The sequence below is a fragment of the Aegilops tauschii genome, chromosome 4, assembly GCF_002575655.3.
Source record: "Aegilops tauschii subsp. strangulata cultivar AL8/78 chromosome 4, Aet v6.0, whole genome shotgun sequence".
In the NCBI taxonomy this organism is placed as follows: domain Eukaryota; kingdom Viridiplantae; phylum Streptophyta; class Magnoliopsida; order Poales; family Poaceae; genus Aegilops; species Aegilops tauschii.
The window spans coordinates 445298797-445318489 of record NC_053038.3 but is presented as its reverse complement, the minus strand read 5'-3'; the positions used below and the strand labels follow the sequence as shown (position 1 = coordinate 445318489).

The following is a 19693-nucleotide window of genomic DNA, read 5'->3' as shown; positions in this document are numbered from 1 at the left end:
TGGAGACTGGCGGTAGCTCCGGAGCTAGACCCTCCCAGCCCGCGTGCAGCGACGCAAGGACAGCACAGTCCACATCGGCACTGTGCCGTCTTCTTCCCCCGTTGGCCGTTCATCCACGCGGCCAGCGCTGGGTGCTTGCGCCCGCGCCTCCGGCCTGCACGCGCACTCCGAAGTCGGAGGCGCGCGCCGTGTGCCACGAGAGGCAGCGTGCACGGGAGAGGGACGCGGCGGAGCAGTCCGCGCGCCGTCGCCGCGGGACGGAGCCGGACGCCGGCGAGGACGCGCATCTCCTCGCATGGGTGTACCGCTGCTCCCTCACGACGGCGGAGACGGACGCTCGCCGCCTCCGACGGAAGAATGTCAAGGCGCTCCGGCTTGCTATTGAGCAGTCGGAGCGCGAGGCGAAAGAGGCAGCGGCGGAGAAGGTTCGGGTGGCAAGGCTGAAGCGGGAGCAGGACAGGGCGGTCCGTCGGATGAAGGGACTCATCGTCCTCTCCGACTCCGACTTCAACGACGGCGACAGCTCCACCTCCTCGTCCGATGACCAAGACCCTCCACCAGCCGCGGACACCTACAGCTGCGCCGCGACCGGAAGGGCAAAGGCCCAACGAGGAAGTAGTGATTCTGCCCATCCCCTCCCGCCCTTCCTCCTCAATGTTTATATCTTTTTTAGTTGTAGAAGTTTATAAACTTGTCCGGGCTCCACCGAACAAGCCGGCCTTCCACCACCATTGAAGAGAAGAATCCGCGGCTGCTATTGGAGGAGCAGACTCGGGACTATCCGTCAACAGGGAAAAACAAGCAGTACATGAGACCATGTGTCAACTGCATCACCCAAAGTGCCGGCGACCAGCATGGCAGCATCTACATTTTTAACAAAAATGCTAGATGGGTCTTAAACTCTTATAGTTTTGCGAGAACTCATCTAGATGAAATATAATTTGGTCTCATTCACCTTTTATAGCCATTAAATGTGATGCTATAAGATGCGTGTGTGCTGACGTGGATTGTATCTGTTTTTGTTCTCAAGATGAATGAGACCAAATTATATCTCATCTAAATGAGTTCTAGGCACTCCCAAACTCTTAATCCCCTAAAACAGAAAAATATGTCTCAAACATAACTTACAAGGAATCTGCTAAAGATGCCTGAATTGTTATTATCTGATCTTTACATTTTTTTTGCGGGTAATTATCTGATTTTACATGAATTAACTGGGAGTTCTTACTCTCCCTTCCGATCACTATTTTTCTTATATAAACTTACTAATATACAATAGAAATATGTTGCCTTGCGTCAAGAAAAACAAGTGCCTTGCACATAGAAGAAGACCGAACTCTCTGCCCAACTCCTCGACCTACCAGTATATAAACAGGCCTGTGAGGCGGAGAGAAACTCTGTGTCCGGCCGGCCTGTATCCACGAGGAGAGACATGACGCCCACCGCAACCACTGCTCTGGTGCTCGCACTGACCCTTGCACACCATGCCTCCCTTGCCGCCGCCGCCGGCCCCAGGGTCATCATCGTCGGCGCCGGCATGTCCGGTACATTTGCACACACCACCATTCACGTGATTAACTAGCTCGCTAGCTAGCCAGCGCGCGTAACTTTGCACGTTGTGCGTGTGGTTGCAGGGATCTCAGCGGGGAAGCGGCTGTCGGAGGCCGGGATAACGGACCTGGTGATCCTGGAGGCGACGGACCACCTCGGCGGGAGGATGCGCAAGCACAACTTCGGCGGCGTCAGCGTGGAGATCGGCGCCAACTGGGTGGAGGGCGTCAACGGCGGCAAGATGAACCCCATCTGGCCCCTCGTCAACTCCACGCTCAAGCTCAGGAACTTCCGCTCCGACTTCGACGGCCTCGCCGAGAACGTCTACAAGGAGACGTACGTACGCCAGATCAGTCGAATGAATTACCACGAAAACACGCGCGCTAACTGACGATCTATCCATTGCCTGCATGAGAAATAACGTATCGGCAACATATGTCTGTTGGATGGCTTTATGAAGATAACGAAACAGAATTAGCTAATTAAATAGTCTGAAAGGTCCCTTTTAACACCGAAAACGGGGGTTGAAATTAGTACTCCCTCAAAGGTTTAAGTTTCACGCACCCTATTTCTTAGAAAAAATGAACTTCAAAACGAACCACGCCACCACTTTGTTTGAGTAATTTGTAGACATTTCACAGGGGCGGTGTGATGTTGTGATGTCCTTTTTTTCATGTCAGAAATGTTGTGATGTTGGTATGTGTAAACTTGACAGGGGCGGCGTCTACGACAGAGCGTACGTGCAGAAGAGACTCGACCGGGCGAACGAGGTGGAAGAGGGCGGCGCGAAGCTCTCCGCCAAGCTGCGGCCCAGCGGCCAGGATGACATGTCCATCCTCGCCATGCAACGCCTCAACAACCAGTACGCCTCTACGAGTTTTGAGCCTGCAAGAGAAGGCCGAGAACTAGCTTGTTTTAGTTAGTCTACTGCCGAACTTTCATAGTCTCGGACGTGTTTGCATATCAGCTTGCCCAACGGGCCGGCGTCGCCGGTGGACATGATCCTGGACTACTTCAAGCACGACTACGAGTTCGCCGAGCCGCCGCGGGTGACCAGCCTGCAGAACGTGGTCCCTCTCGCCACCTTCCGCGACTTCGGGGACGACGTGTACTTCGTCGCCGACAAGCGCGGCTACGAGGCCGTCGTGCACCACCTCGCCGGCCAGTACCTCGAGGCCGACAAGGCCCGCAACATCGTCGACCCCCGCCTTCAACTCAACAAGGTATACGTACCAAACCTACCTGCAGTTGCACTGCCATTTTTCCGTCAGAAATTGAATGAATAAAGCATGGGTGTAATAACCTTCAATTTTGGTGGTCATGCATTGCATTGCAGGTGGTGAGGGAGATCTCCTACTCCGGGAGCGGCGTCACCGTGAGGACGGAGGACGACAAGGTGTACAAGGCAGACTACGTCATGGTCTCCACCAGCGTGGGGGTCCTGCAGTCCGATCTTATACAGTTTAAGCCACGACTTCCTGTCAGTCTCTCTCACCAAAATACTTGAACGATGATCTGCTGGTTCTGGGCCGAATTCTGAACTACTCATACTGAATGTGTCAGGCGTGGAAGGTTCTCTCCATCTACCAGTTCGACATGGCCGTGTACACCAAGATCTTCGTCAAGTTCCCCCGGAAGTTCTGGCCCGAAGGGAAAGGGAGGGAGTTCTTCCTCTACGCCAGCAGCAGGAGAGGCTACTACGGAGTATGGCAGGTAATACAGTAACAATCTTTTTTTTTTTGCGGGGTCAATACAGTAACAATCTATAACGATGCTGATCTCCTTTCTAACTTTTTGAAACTTAAGACTTCATCGGTGATCTTGAATTGTTGTCTGTTCAGGAGCTTGAGGCGCCGTACCCAGACGCCAACGTTCTCCTGGTCACCGTCACCGACGAGGAGTCGAGGCGGATCGAGCAGCAGTCGGACAACCAGACCAAGGCGGAGATCGTGGAGGTGCTGAGGAGCATGTTCTCCGGCGAGGACGTCCCCGACGCGACGGACATCCTCGTGCCACGGTGGTGGTCCGACAGGTTCTACAGGGGCACCTTCTCCAACTGGCCCATCGGCGTCAACCGCTACGAATACGACCAGCTCAGGGTGCGTGGTATCCCAAACCTGTCGATCGGCACTCCAAAAAAAAATCTCATTTGACACTTTTGTGATTTCCCCCTGTGTTACATAGGCACCGGTTGGGAGGGTTTATTTCACAGGGGAGCACACCAGCGAGCACTACAATGGTTATGTCCATGGAGCTTATCTTTCAGGTATGTATATAAGACGACGTCTTATGCCTAATGCTGAGTTTCAAATGACTTACATGGCACCGTGGCGATAGAACATTTATGCTATTGTGAATTTTGTGATCATGCGTGTTCTTTGCTTCTTTTTGTCAGGTATTGACTCTGCAGATATTCTGATCAAGTGTGCTCATAAGAGAATGTGCAAATACCACATCCCGGGCAAGTTTGACTAGAGATTTAAGAGGTAAATTCTACATAAACTGGTATCATGTTACGTGATGGCAAAGCCCGGACACTCATTATGCTGATTTTATTTCTCATTGTAGGCTAAGCACCATAAATATATGGTGTCTGTTCCAATGAAATCAAACGGATGGACGTCAGTTAAGTGATGGCAGACTACATGTCTGCATCTATATGGAGTATAAGTTAGCTAGAGCAACCTCTTCGGGAGATCGTCATGTGTCTGTCACCACGCCATCTTTTTGTGTTAAATCAATTGCTCAGACTGTAAGATTCAAAATAAAATAAAATTTGTTCAGACTGTAGACTCTTCTGAGGAGTGCTACTTGTGTTTTGTAATCGGTGGGATACTCAAGTTCTTAAGTTGAATAAAATCTTGCGTGAATCCTCTATTTGTGATATTGTTTCTTCGACTGGGGTGAATCGTATGTGATACTCTGTTTATTTCGTGTGATCAAACGGCCAAAAACTCCAAAGTCTATCCGACCACCGAAAGCGCTAATGGTCTAAGAGGGTTGGATTAGTGCTCATATGCCATAGTACAACCACTTACATAACAAACTGTGTACTGCTTTTTTTGGCTGCCGCTCGCACGCCCGAGGCCCATATAGCCCAAATAACACCAGAGCTTCCATTTTGTTACGAAAGCAGCGGCCCAGCCAGCCAAAGCTTTCTTAGGTTATCAACTGAAAACTGAAGCCAAGCGGATTGTAAGTTGATAAGCGGTCGAAACCGCTCCAAAGTCTCTATCTGACGGCCGAAAACGCTAATGGCCTGAGAGGGCAGAATTAGTGCTCACTTTTATTGTCTCTAAATGTGAAATCATCATTTGTAGGCAACTATGGAAGACATATCAAAGTCCAGGCCATATTTATCAGATGCAATTAACCATATACAAACACCAAGGCTACAGTCTAGGTTCTCTCGCAAAAAAAAGGCTACACTCTAGTTCAAGACACTCACACGAGAAAGAACGAGGGAACAAATAAATAAAAACCACAAAGGAGCTAGAGAGCAGCGTTTGTGCACCCGAGCTCATCTGCTCTTGTGAATGAACAATAAATTCAAATAAATAGTTTTTTTAATGACAATAAAGATGATGGAATTTTATAGGAGCTTGTAAAACTCAAGCAGCTTTGGACATTTTGGAGCACGATTTTTTTGGAAGAGCTCCTCCTGAAGTCATCTCGACACAAGTTTTTGCAAGCTCCTATAAATTCTTTCATCTTTAGTGTAAAAAAACAGATTTTGAATTTGTTAGCTACTTTTCTCGAATTTACTGCTCACCTGCGAGCAAAGAGCTCGGGCTCAACTTTGAAATTTCTGAAGGAGCCATGCTTGCCAATACCTGCATTAGCACCTACCACGAGGAGAACAGACAAAGAATAACAGGAAGTATGCTGGCGGCCGGTGATGGAGAGGGGACACTCGGTGCCTCATCTCCGGCTAGTAGATAGGTTGGGGTTTTAGTAATCGCACGGACGGTACTGGAGCGGACGGCGACACTTCATCCTCGAGTCGGTTTTCCATGCTCCAATCCTTCTCGAGTTCGTCTGTCGAGACATATTAGACATAGTTCTAGTGCAGATTCTTGCCGGCTCCTCGGGGCGGCGAGGTTAGCGGACTGGTTCTTATGGTCACATGCACGAAGACTTCGCGACTGTCAACGACAATGTTACCTCGGCTTCGGTATTGGAGCGATGACATTGGCTTGTTGGCGACTCATTCTGGTGGCAATAATGTCCGGTCAGGTGGTACTTCTGATAACCCTCGTCGAGGTTATATCACTAATTCTCGTCTAATGTGTTTGTAATAACTAATTATTTTGTAAAAAAATTTAACAAAATCTCTTGTAATGATACTGCCTCCTTTCTGGCTTATAGCAAAAAACACCGACTATTAATTTTAGCCTCATGCTACACATCAGTCGACTGATCATTGAAAAAGGTTGGCCGGGTCGCGAGCCATTTGATTTAGTGTGATTGAGCGGCCATCGTCGCGTTGCGAGGCCCTTTGCAACATGAACGAGGTCGCAACGCAGACGATATTGTGAAGCCGCCCTTTGCAATATGTACGACATTGCGAAGCCCCTCTTTGTAACGTGGATGATGTTGTGAAGCACGTTTGCAACACGAACAACGTTGTGAAGCACATTTGCAACACGAACAATGCTTGTGAAGCATGCCTGTTGCAAACTCCTATGAGCGCTTTTGCAACAGGAAGGCATTGCAAAGCCCCTTTGCGACATGACCTTGTTGTAAGCACTCCGACGGCTGCTCCCTTCGCGACACCCGGCGAGCCCCTTGCGGCGCGACGAGGAAAGGAGAGCCACGTGAACACGACCTGCAATCCCCTCGTCGTATCACCACCTTTGCTGCAAGACAGGCCGTGTGGTGCATACCCCCGTCGATGCAAGGGGTGGGCGTCGATATTGCAATCATGGTGTTACGAAAGCCGGCCACCTCGTTGTCACACTGTTGAAGTGTTGTTCTTGCTGCTGCAAGGCCCCATGAACACCATTGGTGTCCCCAGCCTGCAACACCCGGTGCCAGCGGTGGTCCTCTTTGCAGTAGTTGGCGACAGACTTGAGGATTGGCAGGATTTTCGGAAGGGCTCAGGGAGCGGATTGGGAAGTTGCAACATAGGCTCGAGATTTGCAGCAACTGCTTGCGGTAGTGAGAGAGCGGGTGAGAGAGAGGAGGGCAAATGGGGTCACCTGGGGGAAGAAGATGGATCATAGGAAGATTCGAGAGGCTAAGGGTGAAAAGGAGAGAGAAAAAAAGAAGAACCGTGGGCTCGTGGTTGGTAGCGGTGCGGGGATTCTGGCTGTCACCCGAGGCAGGCAGCCGACAAAAATGGTGTATCAACCGGTTGGACGTGAGCATTTCCCTTATTTCTATCAGCAAAAGTACAAATCATAAATCACAAAAGTTATATCATTGAAAATATCTTTAAAAGATATGTATTTTGTACCATGTACTTGATATGTATTTTGGGTGTCCACCAGTTGGATCCTTCTAATCTACGGTTATCTTCACCAGTGGTGTTTGCTGTTCTAGTGCGCTGGTCCTATAAGGTTTAGCGCGGCGACTGCCTGACAGACTACTACAACAAGGTTTGCATGTCTCCGGTGAGAAAGGGGCAATGATGACTTCTTTGGCTCGCTTCAGTGTTTGTAGTCGTCGCTTGTGGTATATGGACTTGGATGTAATTTGTTACTTCTTGTGGTTTTTGCAAAATAAAATAAAATAAATAAGCAATGGCCATTTTTTTCTTAAATAGTATGGGCCTTGTATAATATACTTTATAAAAAGAGCGAGTATTTTGGTGAAGAGATGTTCTTTCATGGTAGAGTTGAGAAAATTTCCTTCCAATTTTCCAAAATACCCCTTTGTAGTTCAGTTTTTTTTTTGAGAGACTTTGTAGTTCAGGTTGTGAATCCAAGAGGTAGCTGAAAGTGTGAGGTGACCTTCTTTAGCCACACAAGTAAGGAACAAAGCAAAAGGCTCCTCCGCACCCAAGCTTCGGCACCAATTCTCCGCACTCTCCCCCTGCCGCCGGGATGGACGTCCAGATGGGCGAGCCGCAGGCGGCCCCTCCTCCCGCCGCCGCAGCGGCGGCGCCGGCCCCATCCACCATCCAACGTAAGCTCCCCTCCCCCTCCCCCCAAACCCTAGGTCCCCCCTCCCCGGTACCTCAGATTTGTTCTGATTTGCTCGTGCCCCAGATCTGAAGGAGATCGCCGCGGTGATCGAGGCGGGGTCGGTCACCAAGGAGGTCCGCCGGATCTCCCGCGCCGTCCGCCTCACCGTCGCCCTGCGCCGCCGCCTCGCCGCCCGCGACGTCTCGGCCTTCCTCGCCTTCGCCCTCCCGGCCAACAGCGACGCGTACGCCCGCCTCACTCCCCTCCTCCCCAAGGTAAAGTTCTGAGCAACCAGAGTTTTGTCATGACCCACGACTTGGTCTTCCACTGCAGTTGCTTCCATGATGATACTCTCACTGCCTCCATATAGTTGCTGCCATGCGTAATTCACAGTTTCATGTTAGCTCTGGTGGTTATCCTATAAAAGTCAGAGTTCAGTCTTAGTTTCATTTTTGCATATGTGACGGGCACATACTTGCATGGTTTGTGTACTGTTCAGGGATTCAGGGTACCAAAACCTTTTGGTAACTCATCTTCCTGTTTTGTACTGGGTGAACAAATCCGAGGCTGGAAAAATTCTTGCTAAAATCTAAAATTTATATTTCAAACGGAGGGGCAGTAATTCCTGACTGGTCTGGATTTTTTTTTTGGGTGAAACTGGACCTGGAACTGATGATGGTAGCTTTTAATATGTACAGTTGCTAGTCATTAGGCAACTGAAAATATTTTTTGGATCAGTCGATTTTGGAAGTGAGCAGTTCAGCAACAAGCTCGAGCCTGGAACGGCGTGGCGTCACTGGCGAGGGCTTGCCAGGACCTCGCCGGAGGTGTGGACGACGCGGCTTGCCGTGCCGTTGCAGCCAGAGGGGAGGAAGGACCTCAGCTGGTTCGGGTTTTGTAGGGGGGGGGGGGGGGGGGTCTAGTTGAGGGTTTGTGCTGGAGGTGGAAGAAGAATGAGACATTGGATTGAGGTGCCAGAGGTGGAAGGAAGAACCAGAGCCGTTGGATTGTAAAAAAACGGACTGAGAGCAAAAGAAAAGGCACCTGACACATAAGCGCTCCCTTTTATACGTGATTATCATCTGCACACTGCATAATTAACTGTTTTACAGCTTCCTATGGCAAGTATCTTGCTGATTTCTTCTTCTTAATAATCGTATGATTCTGATTATTTATTTATTTGCCTTCAGTTAGTAATTCTGTTTCCATCGTGTGATTAAATTCTAGTCGCGTCATTTTTGCTTGTGTCATTCATTTGCATCTTTATTTCTTCTCCTTCTGCATGTGGGAGCTTGCCGTATGTTTAGATACATGGGGAAATTTGTTACTGGAGTTGTAGCAGTAGGGTGTATTTTTTCAAATCTGTGTGTCTGTTATGATGATACCCATTAAACTGATTACCAGGCTGATCACCACTTGCCATTTACAAGATAACTTCAGTTTTTTTAGAATGTCAGGAAGCTTGTTACATACCTAGTTAACCGACCTTTCTATGTCAGGAGCCGAAGATGCTCTTGAAGCCTGATCAATTTAGACTTCTGCCACCTGCTCCATAATTTAGAGAACAAAACATTTGAAGTTAGATTTGCTTTAAAAAATATTATTCTGTTATTCGAAACTCATTAATCATGTTATGCATCTATTGTTACTTTTTAGGAAGATGAAGCTGAGATGGATATTGATGCAGCAGCTCCAGCAACTCAGATTTCTATCAAGCATGGCCTTCCTGAGATTGAAATATATTGTTCTTTGCTTGTTCTGATTTTCCTCATTGATCAGAAGAAATACGACGAGGTATGTCTAATATAGTGATATATTTTGTGCAGCATATGCAACATATTATTAAGTTAAAGTTCTCCAATTGTCTCTAGGCTAAAGCATGCGCAACTGGAAGCATTGCTCGTCTGAAGAACTTGAACAGGAGAACTGTTGATGTTTTGGCTTCTAGACTATACTTTTATTATTCATATGTGTATGAACTTACAAACACCCTTGCTGAAATTCGTGGGTATGTCGACTTCTACATCTTCCCCTACTCTAGTATTTCCTTAGTTTCCATTTACCCTGTTTTGTAATCCATCGCTCATATTTGCTTCTTTGTACAGTAATCTCCTTGGGTTACATAGAATGGCAACTTTACATCATGATGAGCTTGGTCAGGTAGTTCTGTTTTCCTGGTTCTCGCTGATTAAGTGTTATGCTGTCAAATTGTGCTAATATATGGAAATGCATTGTTTTTTCATGATAACAGGAAACCCTGCTCAACCTGCTTCTCCGTAATTATCTCCACTATAACTTGTATGACCAGGCAGAGAAACTTAGGTCGAAGGCACCACGTTTTGAAGCCCATTCCAACCAGCAAGTAATTCATCTGCCTCTTCCAATCATTATCTGCACTTTAGTAATTGTATTATGTTTCAGATGCATTACACCAGTACATTTAAATTTTATGAAACTATTTGTTAGCTATTCTTTTAAAATGCCTTATGGTTTAATGTTGCTTTGGGGTGATTGATGTGTGAGATCTTCCTGCAGCCTAACTGATTTTATTGATACACTCAAGCAACTGTTAACATTTTTTAATACAGTTCTGCCGTTACCTCTTCTACTTGGGGAAAATCAGAACAATTCAGTTGGAGTACACTGATGCTAAAGAAAGCCTCCTGCAAGCTGCTAGGAAGGCACCGGCTGCAGCTCGTGGTTTTAGGATTCAGTGCAATAAATGGGCTATCATAGTAAGGCTGCTTCTTGGGGAGATCCCAGAGAGGACTGTTTTCATGCAGAAAGGAATGAAGGAAGCTTTGGCACCATATTTTGAGCTTACAAATGTAAGTTCCAGTCTTCTTTTAAATCTCATGTTACTGTCTGGAAAGCTCTAGTCATAACATTTGAATTATTGGTGTCTAGGCCGTCAGGATTGGCGATTTGGAACTGTTTAGAGCTGTTGCAGACAAATTTGCAAGCACATTCAGTGCAGACAGGACTCACAATTTGATTGTGAGGCTCCGCCACAATGTCATTCGAACTGGACTACGCAACATCAGCATTTCATACTCGCGGATCTCCCTTGCTGATATTGCGAAGAAGCTTAGGCTAGACACTGAGAATCCTGTTGCTGATGCGGAGTGCATCGTAGCCAAGGCCATAAGAGATGGTGCAATTGATGCCACCATAGACCATGCAAATGGCTGGATGGTGTCGAAAGAAACTGGTGATGTCTACTCGACAAATGAACCCCAGGCTGCATTCAACTCCAGAATCGCTTTCTGCCTCAACATGCATAATGAAGCGGTCAAGGCCATGAGGTTCCCCCCGAATTCGCATAAGGAGAAGGAGAGCGCCGAGAAGCGCCGAGAAAGGCTCCAGCAGGAGGAAGAGCTGGCAAAGCACATGGCCGAGGAGGATGACGATGATTTTTAAGTTGGTCTGTTTTTTGAATTGTTGAAATCACTGAATTCTCCCCTCTAGGGAGATTTGAATCATGTAAACTTTTTACATCTTCTGTAATTCTATGTTGATCAGCACTTCATTGGACCGTAAATGTGTTTTGAGTTTATCTTTTCTCTTCCTCGTCGAAACTGGGTTCGAGGATCTCTGTACCATTTGAAATCCACCTTGTCCATTCAAGACTTTTGGTATGTCTGTGCTTCCTGACATATATTTGCCATCTATTTTTTTTCCTGCCCTGTTTCTTTGTGATTATGCAGTGGTCGAGTTACCACCTTTCTCCTGTAATTAGCAGCAAATCTGTGGATCTTAATAATTTGTGCGACTCAAGAGAATATATTGTGCAAATGACAGAGTTTCCTGATGTGTTAGCTGATGTAAATCCTTCTTAAGGTGAACGAATTTCACACATTAAGCCCTAAAAACTCCAGGCAACTCAAATGTAGAAGCAGATCATGAAGTAATTTAAATGCAGTAGTACACTATGTTACACAGGCTGAATCTACAGCTCTGGAATTATTATGAAATATCCATCTTTTTTAACTAGGCATAACACTATTAGCAATACAAGTTTACAGTGAGAGTCTAGCCTCCTTAGTGAGGCAAACAGAGTGTGTATGAGCCAGCCTAGCTAGCAGCAGCAGCAACTTAGAAGAAGGCCCTGCTTCCATAGAAGACCCTAGGACCCTTCGACGACGGCGATGGCGATGGCTTCTCTGTTGTACTCGAGTCGACGTTATCAGCCGAGGGACTACTGTTCTCGACATCCAGCGGGAGCTTCATCTTCGCAAGGGAGTCAGTGAACTGCTGCATGCTCTTCATGTACATGTCAACTATGTCCTGCTGGACAACTGATTCCCTGGGCTGGAGGTTCACGCTGATCACTGCAGGCTGGGCAACCTCATCCTTGGATGGCGCCTCAGAAGAATCGACCTCGCCATCCGTAGTAACACCCTGGCTCTTCTCCCTCTGGCTTCCGGTGGAGGATGCCGCCGCGACGGCGGTCTCGGACGGCTCAGAGACCGATTGCGTCATGGGGGAGAGCTCCGGGGAGGAGCCTGTGGTCGAGACACAGCTCACAGGGCTTTCGTCAGGATACTCCTTGGGAGTGATCTTGGAGACCTCAGGACCAGGCTCATCTGCATCAAGCTGTGGTAACTTGCAGTTCTCAGCCTTCACTGCACTCCCACAGTCCATCTCGAAATACTTGGAGACCATCATTTCATTCTCGTTCACCATGTTCAAGTCTGGGAACTCCATCTTTTCGATCTCACAAGGATCCAAGCTGCCATTTCCACAGTCGGTGACCGCCGACGCCGACTTATTGAGCGATGAGATCTCGATGACATCCGGAGAGCTACCGACGTAAGACAGGGACAGGTGCACAAACCCTGCCGGCGAGTGGAGCAGGTCGGAGGACGACATGGAGAACTCCTGGGCCAGATTTCCATCGGCCAGAAGGATGTCTGACAGAGGAACGAGGGTGAAGCCGAGAAGCTGGTCCTCCAGGTAGTTCTTCACCCTGCTCAGCATCCACACCTCGCACCTCAGCGACGCCTCCACGCTGCGCACGTCTAGCCGTAGACCCTCGTCGAACACCGGGTTCTGGCCACCCCCATTGATCACCTTGGTCGAGCACGACACCTGTGGGTCGCTTGTGAGGCTCAGTTTTGCATACACGTCCTGCTTCTGGTAGATGCAAACATTGTGGATGTCGCGCGCCTGGTGGACGAAGATGTCCAGGTAGCCTATGGACTTGTCTCTGCCGGCTGTCTCGGTAGCAGAGTTGTCGAGTCTTTGAGTAATAGCATAGTTGTTCAGCACCGGTGGATCAGGCATAGGGTAAGTTGCTGCCATTGTTGGTATTCCAAGACTGCAATTAACACACACAAGGAAATATTTTCTTCAGTGCTGAAGTATAAGACAAAATATATATTGTCTGAACCAAGACAGCAAATTGCAGCTGAAGCTAAGCAGAAAGGACACGAGACAGTGACATTAATAATTAGCTAAAACAATTGGACTTTAAATAAGGAGGAGTCTTTATCTTACGGTGGTAAACATATTTAATCATGTTGTATTGCAAGGCAAGCTACTTCAAATTCAGACCAAAAGGATTAATACAAAGATAGAAATGAACCCTGACTAAAGGAGGCTGAAGGTCAAGGAATTCAGACTCACTATCCGAAGAGCTTTTGGCTCAAAGATATCTCCAATTGCCGCAAAATCGGAAGCTCTGGTGGTCCGAGGAAACCGTTAGGGGTTTTCTTTGAAGGAAGAAGAGCACCCAAAAAAGTTAGGAACACAAATTCAGACTTGAAACAAAGTTCAGTCCGCGGTGTGATCGTTCACCTATCTACTATTAAAGCACAACCAGCACAAATGTTGTGCTTCACCACAGCCTGTAAACGGTGATTTACGCAGCACATACCGCAAATATCACACGAAAAGCGGCAGCAAGAACAGCAGTGGTGCACAGATTAAGCATCACATACTACAAATGTTGAGATTCAGGCGCATACATATACATCAATAAAAGGGCAGCCGGGTGCATGTAGCTCCTGCTCGCGCAGGGTCCGGGGAAGGGTCCGACCACTTTGTGTCTATTGTAGGCAGCCTTGCCCTACATATACATCAATGCCACAAGCAATTTCGGCAAAGGAACAGCCGACATCTTATAGCACCAGTAACCGTAAATAGCACCAATAACCCCATCCCTGCTAAAAAACCTACTGCCCAAACAAGTACGAGGAACGAGGTGATCCATGCCCAAATCGAGAACAGACAGAACCAACACACACAAGACATGGAGGTTTGGCAGGCTGACCTCGGACCAGAGCGCTGGTGGCGTACTACTACTACTACTACTAAAGAAGCATCATGAGCTAACAGGGAGCGGAGATCAACGGTTTTAGACCGGAAAATCGCAGGTAGGGATGGTGTTAATTACCTCCTTCGCCGAGGATTAGTGGGGCGATCTGAGCTGAGCGCTGAGGCGAGTCGCGCTCGAGGTGAAGGAGTGTGAACTGGGCGGCCGGGCGAGGGATGGGATCAGGCATCAGGGGAGGGGAAAGGTAAATTACTAGTACCAGGAAAGGGAGCTACTTTTGCAGAAAAGGGGTCCTGTTTTCCGGAAAATACATTTGTTAGGCATTTGTTGGCACAATCTTTTTTGTGTTTCGGCCAATGTGGCTGGCATTTGTTGGCACTTTGGACGGGGTCGGGAATGAAGTGATTTAGACAGGAGGTACTTGCAGGTTTGGTGGCCATCTATCTATCTCTTGTCAGCTCCATTCGTACGCTCAATTAGTCACGAGGTGGGCCAAGTTCGTGTCGTTCCAATCATTGTGAACACGCCGGACCGACAGTTCACTCGATTTCAATGAAAGCATATGTGAGCAATGTCAAACAGTTTATCGTGTGTAATACGTATATTGATAAAGTCAAAGAAGTGCTAGAAAACACCGGGCTGTAATAAAAGCCCCGATTATGTTCTAGACTAGAAAATGATGGCAACTAGCCTCCTCAAAGGTACTCCCTCCGTAAAAAAATATAAGAGCGTTTAGATCACCACTTCAGTGATCTAACCGCTCTTATAATTCTTTACACAGAGAGTAGTTAAGATTGAGTTTAAAAACATGGGCTACCTCAGATAAAGGTGAAACTCACGCATCAAACAAAAGTTGAGTCGCTAGATCTATTGTCGCGCCATACTGAGCCATGTCGAGCACTCCAAATCTCTGCACCAAGTGAGAAACATCTGATCTTTGGAGCACGGAGGCTAAAACCCATCGACACTGCGCCCCGTAGATATGGCTAGGAACATGGGGTCGCCCCGTCGGAAGAAAAATAACCGAAGTGCAAGCAACCATGGCGTCTTCAAATCGCCTCCATACAGGGACCGCCACGCCCGGGAAAGGAGGACCAAGAAAATTCGTCATCGTTGCGCCAGCAACGGAAAGCATCTACCGCAAATCACCAGCGAGGTTGTTGACGCGACAAACGGTTGTCGTGCTGCCCTCACAACCGCAACGGTATGTCCACCGCCGAGAGGTCCTGGGGCTGGTGCCTCGTGTCCAACCTCCGTCGATGCGCGTGCCGTCTAGGGACGCCACATCGCACATTAGCTGTGAGGACTCATGTAGCGTAGGGAGATGAGCCCACCAACATTGTTTACCAAGCAGGCGTTGCCCACCTGCTTCCTCCGACGGCGGCTAAGTAGGTGGGGAGAGGAGGAGATGGCCCCGTGGGTCGGCTGCCTTCGTTAGTGTAGTGGAGTACGATAAGCAAATCTTGAGTCATCAATGATGAACTTCATCGTGTGATCGTCGTCCTTGGGACTCTTTGTAAGGCAAAAGAGCACTCACATTACAGGCTAGTGATTTTGGACATGCGCACGTATGCCTTCCGGGCTATGTTTACAAAACCGATCCTCTGTGGCCTATTTCGTTATTCCGAAGGCACTCCAGTGGGTTTGTGCAAAAGTATCCGTCACCGGTGGAAGAACCGCTGGAGTGGAATGGAAAGGAGCCGCGTAGGAAACTGCCGAGGTCAGTCATCTACGGATCGGCATCTTCCGCCCCAGTTCTCCTACGGCGAAGTCTCCGAGAGCGCGACCACTCCTTCCGTTCCGTTCCCTTTCCGTGCCGCGACGCTCCAACGGCAAGGACAAACCAGTTCGTCAGCGTCGCCGGTTCACCGCTGGAGCAGAACACGTCCGTTTCCAGTTTTTTATTTGGCGACGATGAATTAACCAACAGTTTTCTCCGTGGAAGCGTGCTTCAGCCTAATGAGTGAATGACACGGTGGTGCACGCAACTCGATGGCATGTTTTATTTGGCGTTATTTATTTATTTTTCAGAAAACAATCATCTGGTGGGGAGTCCATGCGTTTTGAATGGAGCACTGAGCGTTGATGTGACATGCCTACCAACCTGATAATCCAAAAGAACTTGAGATAAATTTCAAGACCAGGCTTGGGCAAGACCTCTGCGAGCAGAACCAATGAAAATTCTGTCCAAAAACCTGCAAAAGAAAATAAAACTTTCGGAAGTGGTGTCCTGGAGAAATTCATTATCAAGAAAGTGCATGTCCCGTATGGGCCCCATCACACCCCGAGGAGGGGGTGGGATCGCCATAACATGCTGGAGGCCCCGCAGGAGCAAACCTGGCCAACTGGGGCCCGTTAGCACGCGTGCCCGGCCTGTGCTTAATCGGGCCGTGCCCGGGTCGTGCTTGTGCTTGGAGGCTGGGCGTGTGTGCCAGCACGTCACGACCAATTTTTTTCTTCATTTTTATAGGCAAAATAGGCAGCCCAATAGGCTAAATAATAGGTGGGCTGATGGATAAACATGCTGATGGGCTGGCCTGTTTAATAGTGGTGCCGTGCCTGGGCCATAGAGGTCAACGTGCATGCCGGCCCGGGCACGGCCCGTGTACTAAGCATGCCTGGTCGGGTCGTGCTGTGCCTGACCCATTTAACTCAGACCAAACCGTGTTATGTTGGGCCCGCCCATTTGGCCCGGTATGCCAGGAGTATCCACCCTCCTCATTGAGTGGTCACATTGGGATCCCAAAACAAGCATTGTTTGGGATATCAAGCACGGCTACGTACATATCCCGTACGGGCAGGAGAGGCCTCACCCACACAACTCATATTGGTCACCATGTGCTCCCTGTCGCCTCACAATTAAGGAGGTATGGGATGAGTGCTACGCTACCTACACCTCGGTTGTCCGCCCCGGCCAAATCTTCAAGGAGATCACCGTCGGATACCTGTTTGCGACGGAGATGTGGATATGCTGACAGAGAGGGAGCGATTCCACATGGAGATGGTGACATTCACCTAAACGAATCATGCCATATTAGGCCTCCACCACCTTGATAAAGCCACCCCCAACCTCCACGACCACAGGCAGGAACGGGACAAAGACGAGATCGTTGGCCCGCCTCATCGCCGCACCAAGAGGACAAGCGGACATGTCAAATATGCATGTGCCCCGTGCATAGCATTCACCATCGAGGTGGCGGGCTCAAAATCATGTTATAGTCGCTAGAAAGTGACAAATTTTGAACATATGATATGAAAATGCCGCTAATCAACTTTTCTCCTCCTATGTAAGATCTTTGTAATGCAATGTTAGCTCAAATTAGTGTGGCTATTGAGTTGATGCAAGAAAAAAAAACATGAAGAAAACAAAATATATGAAGGCAGCCAATATGGCGACTTTGACTTTGCACATCGACTCGACAACCTCTATATTATTATGGAGCGTGCTCCATGCGTGTTATGAGGCTGTCAATACAACGACTTTGTTAGAGTTGCTCCTATGTAGATCATTTTAGCAAGTCATTTACTATGCAAAGAAGTTCAGTTTTAGTCAACGGGAATTATGTTCCATTCTGCCAAAGCATCTTAGGGGGGGGGGGGGGGGGGGGATTATGTAGTACTTCCCCCGATCCATAATTCTTGACATGGTTTTAGTTTAAATTTGAACTAAAACCATGACAAGAATTATGAAACGGTTGAAATAAAACCACGGCAAGAATTACAAAACGGAGGGGGTATCTTGGATTGCAAAACTTAGCACATAACTAAGAAAGTGAAATAGCTTTTAAAAACTAAGAAGTGAAATTTGGAGACACAAGAAAATAAAAGGCACGAGTGAAACGACAATTATACCATTCACAACTTTTTTTAACACGAGTCCACCTTTTCTACACAAGTTCCCACTCACCGTGTGAACATGGTGAGTGATTTACTCCAAAGGGCTGCAAATGGATAAGCGATCCTAGTTGGTACATTAGCAAAGGTAAGCACATACATCAGCAAGGCATTTCAACTAATAAAACTATCACCATCATCGCGCTAAAAGGCTCAGCCTTATTTTAAGTAATCTAGAGGAGCAGTTATATACTCCCTCCGTCCTAAAATATAAAAACGTTTTTCATACTACACTAGTTTGAAAAACGTTCTTATATCTTGGGACAGAGGGAGTATTTTGTAAATAAAAGACATTAACTATGGATGAGTGCTTGCTCATCATGGCGTGATATAGCTTTTTTCTTTTCTTGAGAGTAGGCCTGATATACCTAACAAGGCTCAAACCTACTCCCTCCATCTCATAATATAAGAGTGTTTTAACATCAGTGTAGTGTCAAAAACGCTTTTATATTATGGAACTGACGGAGTAGATGATAACCTGGTGGTAGGATCATGTGACGTTTGGTATATATATTCCCTCCGTTCTAAAATTCTTGTTTTAGTATTAGATACATCCATATCTAGATAAATTTAAGACAAAAATTTTGGGCCGAAGGAAGTATATCCTTAGATTCACTAGGCTCCCCACGACTAGAGTAATGAGACTCAATTGAGACCTTCAATTTTGTGGTCGGCCCGATGGTGATTGGGACAAAATGCTACTATAAGAGCAACTCCAACGGGCCGACTCAAACGGACGGCGCATTTGTCCGTATTTTGTCCGTTTGGGTCGGCCGCCCGCCCGGCGTTCGTGCAGTTTTGCATTTGGGTCGGCAGTGCGCCTAACGTGCCGACCCATTTCATGTCCGTATTCAACTTTTAAATAAAAAAGGCCCGCGGTCAATCATGCCAGCGGCCATGTCTCATACCGGCACCATGCCAGCGCCGGTATACAATGTCGGCTTTAGAAAATACCACAGTTCATGCTGGCGCACTCGCCAGCCGGCCGGCACACATGCCAGCACACAAAAAAGGGTGGGACTTGAGTTCGATCACGCCATCGCGGCTCCCGTGGTCATGCCGGCACACCTGCCGGCATACAAAAAAGATGGCCCTCGCCGCCATAGATCACTCGTCGTCGAACTTGAGCATGTCGGTCTGCATCTTCTCGAACCACGGCCTCTTCCTTGGTGACACGGTGTTGAGATCGACCTTCATGATCTCCACCCCGGTCATCATGCTCGCAAGAGCCACTTCTTTCGCCTTTGTCTTGGCGTTGGCGGCTCGATCTCTGGCATCTTGGCTTGCTTCTCCGCCTCGAGCTCGAACATCTTGGCTTGCTTCTCGGCGTCAAGATCAAGCCTCCTCCTTTGGATCTCCATGAAAGCATCCATTTGCTCCGCCTTGAAACGCCGGCGCTCCTCCTCCCTTGAGTCCTTCTTATTCATCATGCCGTCCACGCTTGCGATCAAGGCGTTGGTGGCCGCATCTTGCTTGTCCTCCTTCTTGGGCAATGTGGATGATTTCGGTGCGGGAGTTGGAACAAGCGACGGAGGTGGCTACGGTGGCGCCGATGAACTTCAAGATGGACTCCATGGCGCGGAGTGAAGATCGACCCCCAAGATGATGCCGGACATGGGCGCATACCTTTGCATGCCCTTTTTTGCGTAATGAACTTCGCTTTTATTCGCGTGCAAACTGTTTATGTCATTTGAATTTAAACTTGTTTGTGAAACCCCATGACTAATTTCAGATTTGCAGTTTTCTGTTTGCGGGTCGCTGCGCTTTTGCCCGAGCAAAACCCGCATAGCCGACCCATAAAAAAGCATATTCCGTGAATATGCTTTTTTACGGGTCCGTTTGG

General features: G+C 48.1%; 3 protein-coding genes across 3 annotated transcripts; 2 read left to right on the top strand and 1 right to left on the bottom strand.

Moving 5' to 3' along the window:
- Positions 1-1392: 1392 nt before the first annotated feature.
- LOC109741342 (polyamine oxidase 1-like) lies at positions 1393-4435 on the top strand. Its single transcript, XM_020300416.4, has 10 exons — positions 1393-1544; positions 1635-1887; positions 2267-2413; positions 2519-2774; positions 2888-3031; positions 3115-3264; positions 3393-3650; positions 3736-3817; positions 3947-4037; positions 4120-4435. Exons 1-9 carry the CDS (start codon positions 1433-1435, stop codon positions 4024-4026), a joined length of 1482 nt encoding a protein of 493 aa, XP_020156005.1. The 5' UTR covers positions 1393-1432; the 3' UTR covers positions 4027-4037; positions 4120-4435.
- A 3048-nt stretch (positions 4436-7483) lies between these two features.
- On the top strand, positions 7484-11317 carry LOC109741340 (probable 26S proteasome non-ATPase regulatory subunit 3). The gene is made up of 8 exons (XM_020300411.4): positions 7484-7680; positions 7764-7954; positions 9336-9473; positions 9551-9687; positions 9785-9839; positions 9931-10041; positions 10268-10507; positions 10587-11317. The coding sequence occupies exons 1-8, from the start codon at positions 7599-7601 to the stop codon at positions 11097-11099; spliced, it is 1467 nt and encodes a 488-aa protein (XP_020156000.3). The 5' UTR covers positions 7484-7598; the 3' UTR covers positions 11100-11317.
- Positions 11318-11569: 252 nt separating this feature from the next.
- LOC109741344 (uncharacterized) lies at positions 11570-14300 on the bottom strand. Its single transcript, XM_020300419.4, has 2 exons — positions 14077-14300; positions 11570-12999 (listed from the first exon to the last, which is right to left on the bottom strand). The coding sequence occupies exon 2, from the start codon at positions 12981-12983 to the stop codon at positions 11775-11777; it is 1209 nt and encodes a 402-aa protein (XP_020156008.1). The 5' UTR covers positions 12984-12999; positions 14077-14300; the 3' UTR covers positions 11570-11774.
- Between the last annotated feature and the right edge of the window lie 5393 nt (positions 14301-19693).